Below are 13332 nucleotides of genomic sequence, written 5' to 3' on the forward strand. Positions count from 1 at the left end.
ACTTACACCCTTTAAAAAATAAATAAATACAAACACATGAGGAACATACAGTATATTTTGGTGGTGATTTGTCAGTGCTCAGGGCTAAAAGTTTGTTCTTGAGGGGTAGAAGAGGAGGAGGTAGAAGGGGAGGTGAAGAAGGAAGAGAAGGAAGAGGTGAGAGGGATGGTCGAGCCAGTAGCACAGACAAACAACCGAGAGCAAACATCTCCACTTCCTCGAGAGCCCACGCTGCTCCCTCCTGCCTCTGTCTCTCCCACTCTGTGTGTTTTCATGTGTAGCCACCAGGAAGGCAACAGGTCATACCCGGGAAGTGTTTTTATTTTTTTTTTTTACTCACATTTAGAGATCAAGAAAAAAAGGGTTGCCCATAGGTTGCCTGATTACAGTGTGATGCTATACTGTGTTGTTCTGAACCGGAAAAATTCACGTCGAGATGAATATGGACGCAAAGACTGGGGGCAAGTACGCCTTGAGGACTAAATCGATCATAAAGAGAATAGAGACGAAAAAAAACAGAGCCAAAGCACGCTGTAGAGAGCCCAAGGAGAAGCAGAAGCCCCCTCCACTGAGCAAATACCGGCGCAAGACAGCCAACGCCCGAGAGAGAAACAGAATGAAGGAGATTAACGACGCTTTCATCATGCTGCAGAGAGCCATTCCGGACCTCTCTGGGGCTGACGCGGAGAAGCTGACGAAGATCACGGTGCTGAGGCTGGCTGTTAATTATATAAATGCCCTCACCGGAGTGCTGAACGATGACTGCAGCTTTCGAGCCATGGATATAGAGGACGTGAGGGAACTTTGGTGCCTGGAGAATGCGCACATAGCCAAACCAGAACACTGTGCCGGGCATGTCATAAGAACTAACAAAGAGCAGGTCAGTAGTGCAAATAAAAACAATAAGTGCAGTGTAAATATCAAGGCATCTAACAAGGTCATTAAGCAGACAAAGTGTCCCTCTACCTCCGTCACGAAAGCAAATTATATGAAAAATAAAAACACAGTAGGTGGGAAGCTGGTGACTACCAAACGACCCAGGAGGTTCAAAAGCAAGACGAAAGTGTGCAGGACGGCCAGCAAAGCCACGAGTAATGGGGCGTACATCACTCTTAAAAACGTGGCCCTACAGACTCCACCACACAGACTTGGCAGACATGCAGACAACGAACCACTGATGATGTCCATGACGGTGAAGCGGCCACGGATGGATAGCAGCTACCTGGGACCCCGGCAGGCCAAGCTACCCCGCCTGGAGCCCAATTCTCTGCCATTAAGCACGGCACCACAGCCCCACCAGCCCCTCCTGGCCCTCACTCCCTGTGGCCCACCTTCCGTCCCAGATCAAAGCATACCCGAGCCCCTGATGGGCGCCACACCCTTCACGCCACGTCAGATACAAACCACACCCTGCACATCCCTCCCTCAAAGCACTCCCACTGACGTGCTTCACACTACAAGCATCCTACAGGACCTGGACATCCCCCTGGTGAGGACTGACGAATTGTTGGAGTTCCCAAGAAGTTTTCGACATTTCAGTGATTCCTCGTGCTGCGACTCTGCCTTCCTGAGTGAGGGGTCGCCGCCCCCCAGTCCCCTCTCTGGCGCCACCTCCACAATACCCACTTCAGTTCCTGTAGGTGACAGTTCTCCGGTCTTTTCAATGGCCTCCAGTGATTTTTCTGTGTGTGGGTCGGTGTCAAATTGTGATAGTGTTCTAACGACGGCTGTGGAACTAGAAAGCCTGCTAGGGGATGAGCCTTTCAAGGAGGAACTCGATCATCTTGCCTCAGCCTTTGCTGAAGAGAATGACACACACAATCTCTTCCTTGGACATTCCACTGCAAACTTCATTTACACGGATACTGATGACTGCTAGCACTTCACAAATGCAGTTATTGACAACTGCAGCACTTCATATACGCGGATATTGGTGACTGTTGGCACTTCATATACGCGGATACTGACTGCTAACACTTCACACACGTGGATAATGATGGCTGCTGGCACTTCATACATGCAAATACTGATGAGTGCTGGCACCTCAGATACAGGGTTACTGACCACGTTAGCAGTTTGTTCCCTGTGCTGTAAGGGACCGAATTCCTGAAGAGACTTACGATCAGTTCCCTGACATAATGAACACTTGTTTTTGGAGGATGGACAGAGAAAGATAACAACAGAAACTCCCCATGACTTTTGTTCTTCCTGTAATGCCAAATATCAGTTATGATGAATTTTCTTTGGTTGGAAATCCTTTGTATTTATACGAAGGAGGAGAGAAGGAACCAATCTTCTAATGTCCTGTTTACTTCCTGCAGAAACGAATCGGTGGTACAAGGGATAATTATCGTAAGTAATTTTATGAATCTCGGCCCTGTACTGTCGTACTTGCGTTTCTCGGCTTAGGAAGTAAGAGTGCATTTATTCTTGTGGCTCTAAGAGGCTGCCAAGCACTTCTCGGGTGATGTAAAGGGTCGTCCGTAATTACCAATCCACTTGAAACTCTGTGTATCTTCTGTGTTGTGGGGATGGCTCAGTCTGTTGGTCTGGACGTGGGTGAGACAAAGACCCATATTCTCGTCGGAAAAGGAAGCTCTTTAACACCTCTTTCTTAACGATTTATTTTCCAAACTACTCATTAATATCCCCTGGTTTGCTTCTGATGTTTTTCCAAGATCAACAAAGACTACATGAATAAAGCATTAAAAATATAGTATCTATCTATCTATCTATCTATAGCCCGACGCCCTAATCCCGCAAAGGGTGGCCACAGACAAAACGCCTCCAAGTCACTCTGTCACCCACCATTTGACTCCCCTCCCCCCAACTCACCCCCCCTCCCTCATATACCTCTCAACTCCATCCCTCCACCTCATCCTCGGTCTACCCCTCCCTCTCCCTCCCTCCACCTCACCTACATACACCCTCTTAGTCAGTCTTTCATTCTCCATTCTCTCCACATGTCCAAACCACCTCAGTGTATTTCTCCTAATCTTTTCAACCACATCCACATCTACCCCACAACGTTCCTTCACTTCTTCATTCGTCAACCTGTCCCTCCACGTCACTCCACATGCTCCTCTCAAGTAACTCATTTCCACTGCTCTCACTCTTGACTTGTTCCCCTCTTGCAAGGTCCACGCCTCGCTTCCATACGTCAGGGTAGGGATCACAATACTATCATGCAGTGACTTCTTAACTTCCATACTCACCTCCCTATTTCTCATCACTGCTTTCAGTGAACCAACAACCTTTCTTCCCTGCTGTACCCTTTCACGTACTTCATCCCCCAAAGTTCCATCCTTACTCATCACACTACCCAAGTACTTGAATGCACTCACATTCTCCATATCCTCACCATCCAACCTCACTGCACACTCTGTGACTTCATTCCTCTCAAACACCATAACTTTACTTTTGTTTACATTAACTTTCAGCTTCCTCCTCCTACACACTGTCCCAAATTCATTCACCAAACCTTGCAACTCCCATTCATCTTCACTCAACAATACTGTATCATCAGCAAACAGCAACACCGGAAGCTTCCAAAACTCACCCTCATTCATTAGGGCAACCCCCACATCCACTGCCCTACCTTGCACCTCCTTTACAACCCCATCCATATATATATTAAACAGCCATGGAGACATCACACACCCCTGTTTCAGTCCCACATTGAGATCAAAGAACTCACTCAGCTCACCATCCACTCGCACCGTAGCCCTAGCTCCCTCGTACATACTCTTCACAGCACTCAACAATTTCCCCTCCACTCCATATATTCTTAATACCTTCCACATACCTTGCCTATCTATTCTGTCATAAGCTTTCTCCAAGTCCATGAAGGCAGCATACACTTTCCTTCCCTTCTCTAGATACTTCTCCACTAAACATCTTAGAACAAATATCTGATCTACACACCCTCTTCCCTTCCTAAATCCCCCTTGTTCTTCTCCAACTAGCTCCTCTGTCATATGCCTAACCCTATCAATGAGTATTCTGCCATATATTTTACCAGTCACACTAAGAAGGCAAATACCCCTATGGTTACCACATACTTCTCTCTCCCCTTTTCCTTTGTACAGAGGAACAATTATACCTGATTTCCAGTCCTCTGGAACCCTTCCCTCTTCCCAAGCCAATCTACACAACTTCCATATCCACTCCACAACAATCTCACCCCCATACCTAAGCATTTCACCACACACTCCATCAATTCCTGGGGCCTTTCCCAGCTTAATCTTCTTCATCGCTTCCACTACTTCCGACCTACTGATCTCTTCCTCCCTCCTCTCATCTCTTCTTCTCCCAGCCATTCCCCAACCACTTATACTCACACTGCTCTCACTCTCTACATTCAACAAATCCTCAAAGTGCTCCTTCCATCTCCTCAATTTCTCTCTCTTCTCCACCAACAATCTATTATTCCTATCTTTCACTCCCCTACTATTTCCCCTTTCACACTGCCTTACTTTCTTTACCTCCTTCCAAAACAATTTCTTACTCTCCCTCCATTTCACACTCAGATTCCTCCCAAACTCTTCATCCACTTTCTTCTTACTCTCCTTCACCAGTCTCTTAACCTCCCTTCTCCTGCTCACATATACCTCTCTCTTCTCTCTCTCATCTTCTCCCCTACCTCTACTCGCCAACCATTCACCATATGCCTTCTTCTTTTGTTCGACAGCTCGTTTCACCTCATCATTCCACCATGCTGTCCCTTGCACACCCTTGCATCTCCTCCTCACTCCACAAACCGCCTCACACGCTGCGTTTATCTCTTCCGTGAATATCTTACATACGTCTTCCACCCCTTCCATCTGCTCTAACTCATACCTTCCCAATCTTTCTTCCACTATGCTCTTATACTCTGTCCTTTTCTCACTATCTTGCAATTTCTCCACTCTTCTCACAGGAGCTGCTTCCTCCTGTCTTCCCCTTCGTCTCCTCAACCACTTTCTTTGCAGCTCTACCTTGGCCATCACTAAGTGATGGTCCGAGACTCCATTCCCCCACCCTCTCCACACCCTTGCATCCAACACTTGTCTTCTCATTCGCTCATCCACACACACGTAGTCTATCATTGCCTTTCGTTCAACAAGTTCACCATCCATCCTCCTCATTACTCTCCATGTATATCGGTGGATCATCTTATGACGAAAGTAGGTGTTGGCTATTGCCAACCCCTTACCAGCACAGATGTCCACCAAAGCACTACCATTCCCATCTACTTCAGCTGGCACACCCCACTGACCAACCACTTCATCCACTCGTACATTCCCAACTTTGCCATTCATGTCTCCAATCAACAGCACTCTCTCGCTCCTCTCAGACTTATCCATACATGCTTCTACTCTCGCCCAAAACTCATCTTTCACTCTTGCCACTCGATCCTCTGTTGGAGCATACACACATACAATCGCCCATGCTTGTATACCTACTTTCATCCTCACCCATACAATCCTTGCACCCACTGTTCCATACTCTCTTATATTCGCCTTCCACTTCTTGCTTATCATCAGACATACTCCCTCTCTTGCCCTCTCATTCTCACTGACTCCCGCACATATACCTACACCGTATTCCCATTCTCTCATCCTTTCACCTTTCCATTTAGTTTCAGTCAATCCACATATATCCACTTTTGCATCCTCAAGCACCTGGACAATCTCTCTCTCTTTCACTTCATCATTCACTCCTCTCACATTCCACGTTCCTACCCTCAGAATGTCCTTTGTCCGTTCCTTAGTCGTCAACGAATGGTCCGTCCGGGTCCGAGGCGCTTTATTTGCTTTTTTAGTTAGTTCTTTTTACGGGGTGGGGCACTAACTCACCACCAACCCTTTTAGTCACCTCGAACGACAAGCAGGGATACTGGGGGAGTATTCTTGAAATATAGTAACGGAGCATAATCAGAAATAAATCGGTGAGGAAGAGGTGTTAGTAAGCTTCCTAACTGTACAAGAATACCGCCCCAAGAGTAGGAGATGAAGGGAAGACACTGATAACCTTGAAAGCCGTCCCTGCAACACAAGAAATCGCCTAGAGAAGTGAAAGTGGTTGTAATAAACGGATCATCCTATACTTTGCACATAACAACATGATACTGTACGTCTTTAAGCAACGATATATTTTTTCTTTCTTAAATATAAGAGAACATGAGCGTGCCATATAGTGTATAAGGTAATAACGTGCCATAATGAAGAAAATATATATAAGTTAAGAAATATGTGCTTGGCAGTCTCATGAGTCCACAAAGTAACGAGCCTTCAGAGGAAATGTATTGTGTGTAGGAGTATGCACGACAGAATAACGGGCATGATTCCACTGGTGTAATACACGCGTTTGTGAGGTCTATGATGCAGGTCTGTTGTAGGAATGATGATGATGATGATGATGATGATATGAAAGGATTACATTTGCACCGTCTTGGTCTATGGCTTGTTTATATGAATGAATGTATGACAGAAAACGGGCATAACACGATTTTCCTACGCGTGTTGTATCGCCTATAGGGCTTATGTATAAGTATTGAGTGTTGGAGTGATGATGGTGATGACTGCGGTGATGGAAAATGATTTATGCCATTTACAGAGTGTATATGCGTATGCCTGACAGTAAATGACATGAGTAGACATATATGCATTTTATTTTGACATGGCTAGGCATATGTGTGTTGTATATTGACGTGGATAAGCATATATGTGTTGTATTTTGATACTGATAGGCATATATGTTTTGTATCTCCAGTGTAGTCTCTGCGAAGGTTGACGAAGCGAAAATTTTGGAAAGCTACATATATACATAATTTTAAAATGTATATGTGCATGTATATGACTGATAGCAAGGAACACATACAGTATAATATGCATTTTGTATGATTGAGAAGGATCATGCCTTGACTTATATACGGGTTTGTAGCACCTATAAGCCCTGTAATGACCCTCAGAGTGATGGAATGGTGAGAATTGTGATGATGACAACGGAAGAGTACATTTGTACAGTCACGGGCAAAGACATCGTCCCACTTCCAAACGATAAATAACGAGAGTGAACAATGAAACCTGAAACCCAGGAATATGATCTTCAGTACCCACAAGCTTTCCAGAACACAATGTAAGCATTTCATAATTGATCACTTGCGAGTTTGGGGCTACGAGTCAGTTAATAATACAGACACAGATAACTTTCGCAATATTAACACAAATCGCGTTAATAATCGAAAAGCAGTGTGAGAAAATAAGTTTAGCATAACATCAAGTATCTGCTGAACAATGTTATGCTTCGATTTTGCCGTAAATAAGGAAAGTACAATATCGAAGACCGTCCACCTCTTCACAGCGTTTGATATACTGCTTATTATTTTCCTTATTTCCAGGTAAACCGAAGCATAGCATTCTTCATCATGGACTTGATAAATATGTCAAAGCTATTTTCACACTATATTTCTCTTTTTAACAAGCGATTTATGCTGATATTACGAAAATTATTAATGTCGGCATGTTCAACTTCCTTGCAGCCCAAAGCTCTCAAGTGGCTAAGTGTTCGAGTAAATGCTGTATCAGTAGTTTTGTCCGCGACTGTACAATACCACAGGATTGTATAACATCTCTGATTATGTAATGTCTAGGCGATATATAATGAATTCTACACATCAATCCCCCTTTATTGTGTTCATCTATTCTGTACATAGGAAATGATTGCTTACCCACGACCCTGCTTGTGTTTTTTACTGTTAATAATGTTTCTTATAAATAAAGTGTATTGCTGTATTGCATGTGATATCCAAACCTACTCTTTTATACTGTATATGGAGAGATTGAGAGATAGCTGGTTGGATGGATGGACAGATAGACAGATGGAGAGACTGACTAAGAGACAGACAGACAGACTAATAGGTAAGATAGGTAGATAGACAGATATGTAACCAGATATACAAGCATATAGACAGACAGACAAAGAGAGAAATAGGTAGGTTGGTATATGAGTACGGACAGACACCAGACAACCTGACTAATTAATGGGAAGAGAGACAGACAGACTGATAGAGAGATACAGATCGATGGACATGTAAACAGACAGACAAACAGAAAATGACAGGTAAGTAAACAGAGATAACACAGACAAATGAGAGAGAGAGAGAGAGAGAGAGAGAGAGAGAGAGAGAGAGAGAGAGAAATTAGGACAAGTTATAATGAACAGAGTATAGCAGCAGTTGATCATCAGCATCCACCCGTCTCAACCTAGCCAATTAAACAGTTTCCAGTAATTATATAAGAGTGAGAGAAACCTTAACATTTATTATATTTCTATCGTCAGTGTTACTTAGCACAGCAGTGGCCTCCTCCCAGACCTCCCTTTAATGAGGCCTAATTCTAACAATGTACTGATAAGCCTGATATGCCTCCCACAGTCTCCGTGTCCAGCTTAGGTCAGCTTATAACCACCTTGGCCAGCATTCTCATCGGGTAAGGAAACTCCCTAACACCTCTTCCTAAGCTATTTATTTTGCTTATTACACCTTACTGTCCTCGTCTGTGATAAATAAATCCTTCTAATATCGCCATACTCCGGATAATTAACAAAGAAAAGGATATTAACCAGTAACATCCAAAAATAAGTCGCTAAAGACGAGGTGATAGGGAGCCTCCTCAACCAACGAGAATACCTGCCCTTGTCAGGTATCAATAGTTACAGTCGACATTACAGGACCTGTCGCCTCTCCTCTCCTCTCCTTGGACTTTGAAAATCAGTGTAGCGAATCCTCAACAGTTAACACTGAGGATTCCATAGGGCCACAGATCAGTGTCATAAGCGTCATTTGCATCCAATTAACCACACTGATTTTTAAAGTCCATGGAGAGAGAAAGTGGAGAAGCGACAGTAGTTTTGACGGCGACTGTACCTCACTCTCAAAGCGACCTGTTCCACTGCCACATTACCTAACCATAAAACTATCATTCCATGTGTATCTGTCCCACACAGCATACTACATAATGCCTATAAAGGGTGAAAAGGGGGAAGTTACATTACGGTAGGCTAGGCTAGGATAAACAAGAAGCGACAGATCTAAAACATTCTCCTCAACTTCTTGAACCCCGTCCTCCCTTTAATATGGCTTGGTACAGACAACGTAATGACAAGACTGACAAGCTTTCCAGATGCTCCTTTTACCCGTGTCAGGTTAAGTTTAGGTAAAGTTAGGTTAGGCTAGATTAGATTACTTTAGTCAAGCAATTTTATTATAGTTTAGGATAGACTGTTGGGGTCGGTTGGTTAGGGTAGGTTAGTATCGTTTGGTTAAATTAGACTAGGATAGGATTTATTAGGTACGGTTAGGTTAAGGTAGGGTAGGTAATTCTAGGCAAGTTTAGGTTAGGCTAAGCTAGGGTAGGATAGGTTAGGTTAGATTCATTACAGATGACTAGATTAGGTTAGGTTAGATTGAAATTGGGTAGGCTTGAAATAATTACGTGATCTTAGGAAGTGCTTGCCTGAGTCAGAAGCAATGGAAAGCACCTCTCCAATCAGACATGACTCCCACAACGTAGCAACCTCCCTGATAGCCTCAGCAGATCCCCTTATATCCGTGTCATCTGGCGTGTGTGTGTGATGCCTGCTGTACCCCGTCAAGCCAGACCCTTACCTGCAATATAAGCAGGAGGGCAGAGGCTTGATATGGCCAGGGCACGCCGCTCTGTCACCAGTGGAGTGGCATGTGTGTTGATGGTGGATGTAGTGGGTGTAGTGGTTACAGGATTGGTGTTTTGTCGTTACTGCTACTACTACTACTACTATTACTACTACTACTACTACTACTGCACTACTACTACTACCACTCCAACTGTCCATGGATTTGGTTACATTTTTATTGTCCACAACTTCTTCGGCCCAATAAAGTATTTTACATTTTATTCTTCCTACCTCCTGCCGACTCTCTTTCGCTTCTCTCTCTCTCTCTCTCTCTCTCTCTCTCTCTCTCTCTCTCTCTCTCTCTCTCTAGCACCCCACAACACGCACCTGTCTCAAGCAACATCGACATCTGAGTGTTAAGTTGCCTAGCACGTTCAAACCTTTAACAGGCTTCCCCATAAGGATTAAACTAAGGGATTATTCTGCATATATATATATACAACATTGTCACCTTTTGACTGTGTGTGTGTGTGTGTGTGTGTGTGTGTGTGTGTGTGTGTGTGTGTGTGTGTGTGTGTGTGTTTGAAAGTACGCTGTTTGAAAGTATGCTGTTTGTGGCTTAATGCATAAATATATATATATATATATATATATATATATATATTTATATATATATATATATATATATATATATATATATATATGAGAGAGAGAGAGAGAGAGAGAGAGAGAGAGAGAGAGAGAGAATATTATGTTGTCTATTTGATGGTGTATATTATTTTCTCACCATAACGCTTTTGTCCTAATCTGACAAATCTCCAACCTTTTTCATCCCAGCTGTTGGCCAAGTGTACTCAGCTTATAAGTTTGATCTGACTAATAACCAAGGAGATTCATTTCTTCCTATTAAGGTTCATCAGATTTCATGCAACCACAACGGAGTATTCACGTTCTGGGAGTAGTCCAGTTCCCTCAGGTAACAGCAAAACAACTATAGTTCTTTCACCTTAACTTGGCCCAGATTTTCGTCTTTGTCTATCGCTAATTTCACGAACGTCAGTCATAGAAAAAGGACAATACTACGGGTGTATATCTTTTCCATACCACTCTTAGCATGATACAGTAGTGAAGGACAATACTACGGGTGTATATCTTTTCCATACCACTCTTAGCATGATACAGTAGTGTTACTCTATTACTATAATCCAGCACTGAAGCTGAAGAGATGGGAATGTTAGGCAAAGTTAACATAAAAAGGGTAGAGTAGCTACATTGTTGTCTGTGTATTGTTTCCTTTGGTGTGTCTATTCGTGTTGGGGGATGATGTTCATGAGGAGGCTTCTATGGATTCAGACTTGCCAAGGTTTGTGTGATTTTGTGATTAAAATGTATAATGTGACTGATTTTACACTATCACTTGGTGCTGGAGAGGGACGCCTTCACGTGATGGCATTAATATAACTTGGTGGCTCTTCCGGCTGCATACAAAAACGTCTCTCACCTCCCTCCCTTTACCCCGAGAGGAGGATGGTCGGACTGCACAAGGGTAACACCACCAGAGGCCTTCCTGTCGTCCTTGCTTTGTGTGTCAGTGTACTGTATGTCGTGTCGTATACTGTTAGACGTGAAAGTTTGTGTTTATGTGTGTTTGCGTGTGTTAGTGTTTGTGTGTGTTAGTGTCTGTGTGTGTTAGTGGGTGTTAGTGTCTGTGTGTGTTAGTGTGTGTTAGTGCTAGTGTGTGTTAGTGTGTGTTATAGTGCGTGTTAGTGTGTGTCAGTGTTAGTGAGTGTGTCAGTGTGTGTCGTGTCGAGTACTGCCTGACGTGAATGTGCTACGATTCATCCACTGTCTTCCTAAGGGCTTTATTGTGCCGCTGGTGTGTTGTTCCGTGTCTCTGTGTGTCGGTCTGAATCGTGTGCCGGGAGAGTTGGGTGTCACACGGGAACTTCCTATTTGGGTTTATCTGCTGCTGTCTAATGCCTGTCTGCCTGTCTATCAGTTGCCTCACGCTGCTTCTTTGTGTGTGTGTGTGTGTGTGTGTGTGTGTGTGTGTGTGTGTGTGTGTGTGTGTGTGTGTGTGTGTGTGTGTGTGTGTGTGTGTACATCGACTAGACAACCCGTTCCCTAAATCCCTGCATTTGACCACGCCACAAACCTTCACACACCACCACCAACCTTGCCCCCCTTCTCGTCCCACCTCTCCTCCCACGCACCCCACCACGCCCCTAGTGCATACAGACTATTGCCTTCCAGTTATCGCCTTATCATCTCTCGCTGATAAGACGATATTGATTTTTATAGAGGGACAATAAAAGACAAATAGCACGTGTCAATGGCTGTAAATCAATCAATGCGGAATGCCATTAGGAAGCAAGAGGTGGCAGGTGTTGTGACCAGGTGGATGGAGGTTGTGTATAGTGCTTCTCTCTCTCTCTCTCTCTCTCTCTCTCTCTCTCTCTCTCTCTCTCTCTCTCTCTCTCTCTCTCTCTCTCATCAGCTGTCTTGTGATCAGCATATGAGATGAACAGACGCCAGAAGATGCTAGGAAGATAACACACAAGAAACACCACACCAGGAAAATAATATGAGAGAGAGAGAAAGAGAGAGAGAGAGAGAGAGAGCATGAACAAGATACAGGACTCCTATGATAACTGCATCCACTATAAAAAGTAAAATACTACTACTACTACTTCTACTACTACTACTACTAATAATAATAATAATAATAATAATAATAAAATAATTATAATATTAAATAATAAACATGAACAATAACCACAACAATAATAAAATAAAGAGAAACTAGAATGAACAAGACTGTAGACACCTTTAATAGCCGCACCCACCCCTGCACTAAGCAAAGGGGAAAGAGATGACTTATTACTCCTTAAGCACTTAAATGACACCAGTCTGGCTCCTAGATCTTCCCAGTACAGCAAACTACCAAGCTCATCTGTTTCATACTGTAATTCCGACACAACGCTTGAAAGGGGCTGAAGATTTTTTATTTCGGACTGATAAAACGGTGATTTGTGTCATACAGTATGCTCAGATTTATTCGTAAATTTTGTCTTGACCTTCCACGAGTCTGGAATGATGGCTGGTTTTTGATGCCCTATAAGGACAAGTTACCTGGCGTGTATTATTGTACAGTACTCTTATGTTGTGTATTTCTGCGTGTGTGTTTATGTATTGTATATACAGTACATGTGAAGAATAAACCACATATACATGACATATAATTAAAAAAACACACGTGGATTACCAAGCTTCCATCTACTGTTTTAAGAAGTCTCGAAATAATAGACGAAAGGTAAATATTCCACGTTTCTTTTTCCTAGGGCGTTGTACCTCGTGTGTGTGTGTGTGTGTGTGTGTGTGTGTGTGTGTGTGTGTGTGTGTGTGTGTGTGTGTGTGTGTGTGTGTGTGTGTGTGTGTGTATCCAGTGTTGTGCCCAGCCTCTCAGTGTCATACAGCTATTTCACACGCTGCAGGTGCTCTGTCGACTATACTCTTTTTACTCTAACTTGGCCCAGAGTTTCATCCTATTGGAGTTTATTTCATATAGCTCAGTGGCAGAAAAAAGACAGTGCTATGGCTCTATATCCTTTCCATAGCACTTCTTTATGACTAGCACCACATGCTACTGTTCATCTCTTATTGCAGCTCAACATTCAAGATGGAGAGATGGCAATA

At 43.5% G+C, this 13332-nt stretch overlaps 1 protein-coding gene across 1 annotated transcript; it reads left to right on the forward strand.

The window, feature by feature from the left end:
- Positions 1-436: 436 nt before the first annotated feature.
- Positions 437-1879, forward strand: LOC145416521 (uncharacterized). Its single transcript, XM_080285480.1, has one exon. The coding sequence runs from the start codon at positions 437-439 to the stop codon at positions 1877-1879; it is 1443 nt and encodes a 480-aa protein (XP_080141606.1).
- The last annotated feature ends 11453 nt before the right edge of the window (positions 1880-13332 follow it).

The sequence above is a fragment of the Coenobita brevimanus genome, chromosome 106 (assembly GCF_032717465.1).
Source record: "Coenobita brevimanus isolate Jiangsu-jjx chromosome 106, ASM3271746v2, whole genome shotgun sequence".
Classification (NCBI taxonomy): Eukaryota; Metazoa; Arthropoda; class Malacostraca; order Decapoda; family Coenobitidae; genus Coenobita; species Coenobita brevimanus.

Bases quoted from the DNA above. Each gene is read 5' to 3' on its own strand.
- LOC145416521 (XM_080285480.1), top strand. From the start codon at position 437: ATGAATATGGACGCAAAGACTGGGGGCAAGTACGCCTTGAGGACTAAA.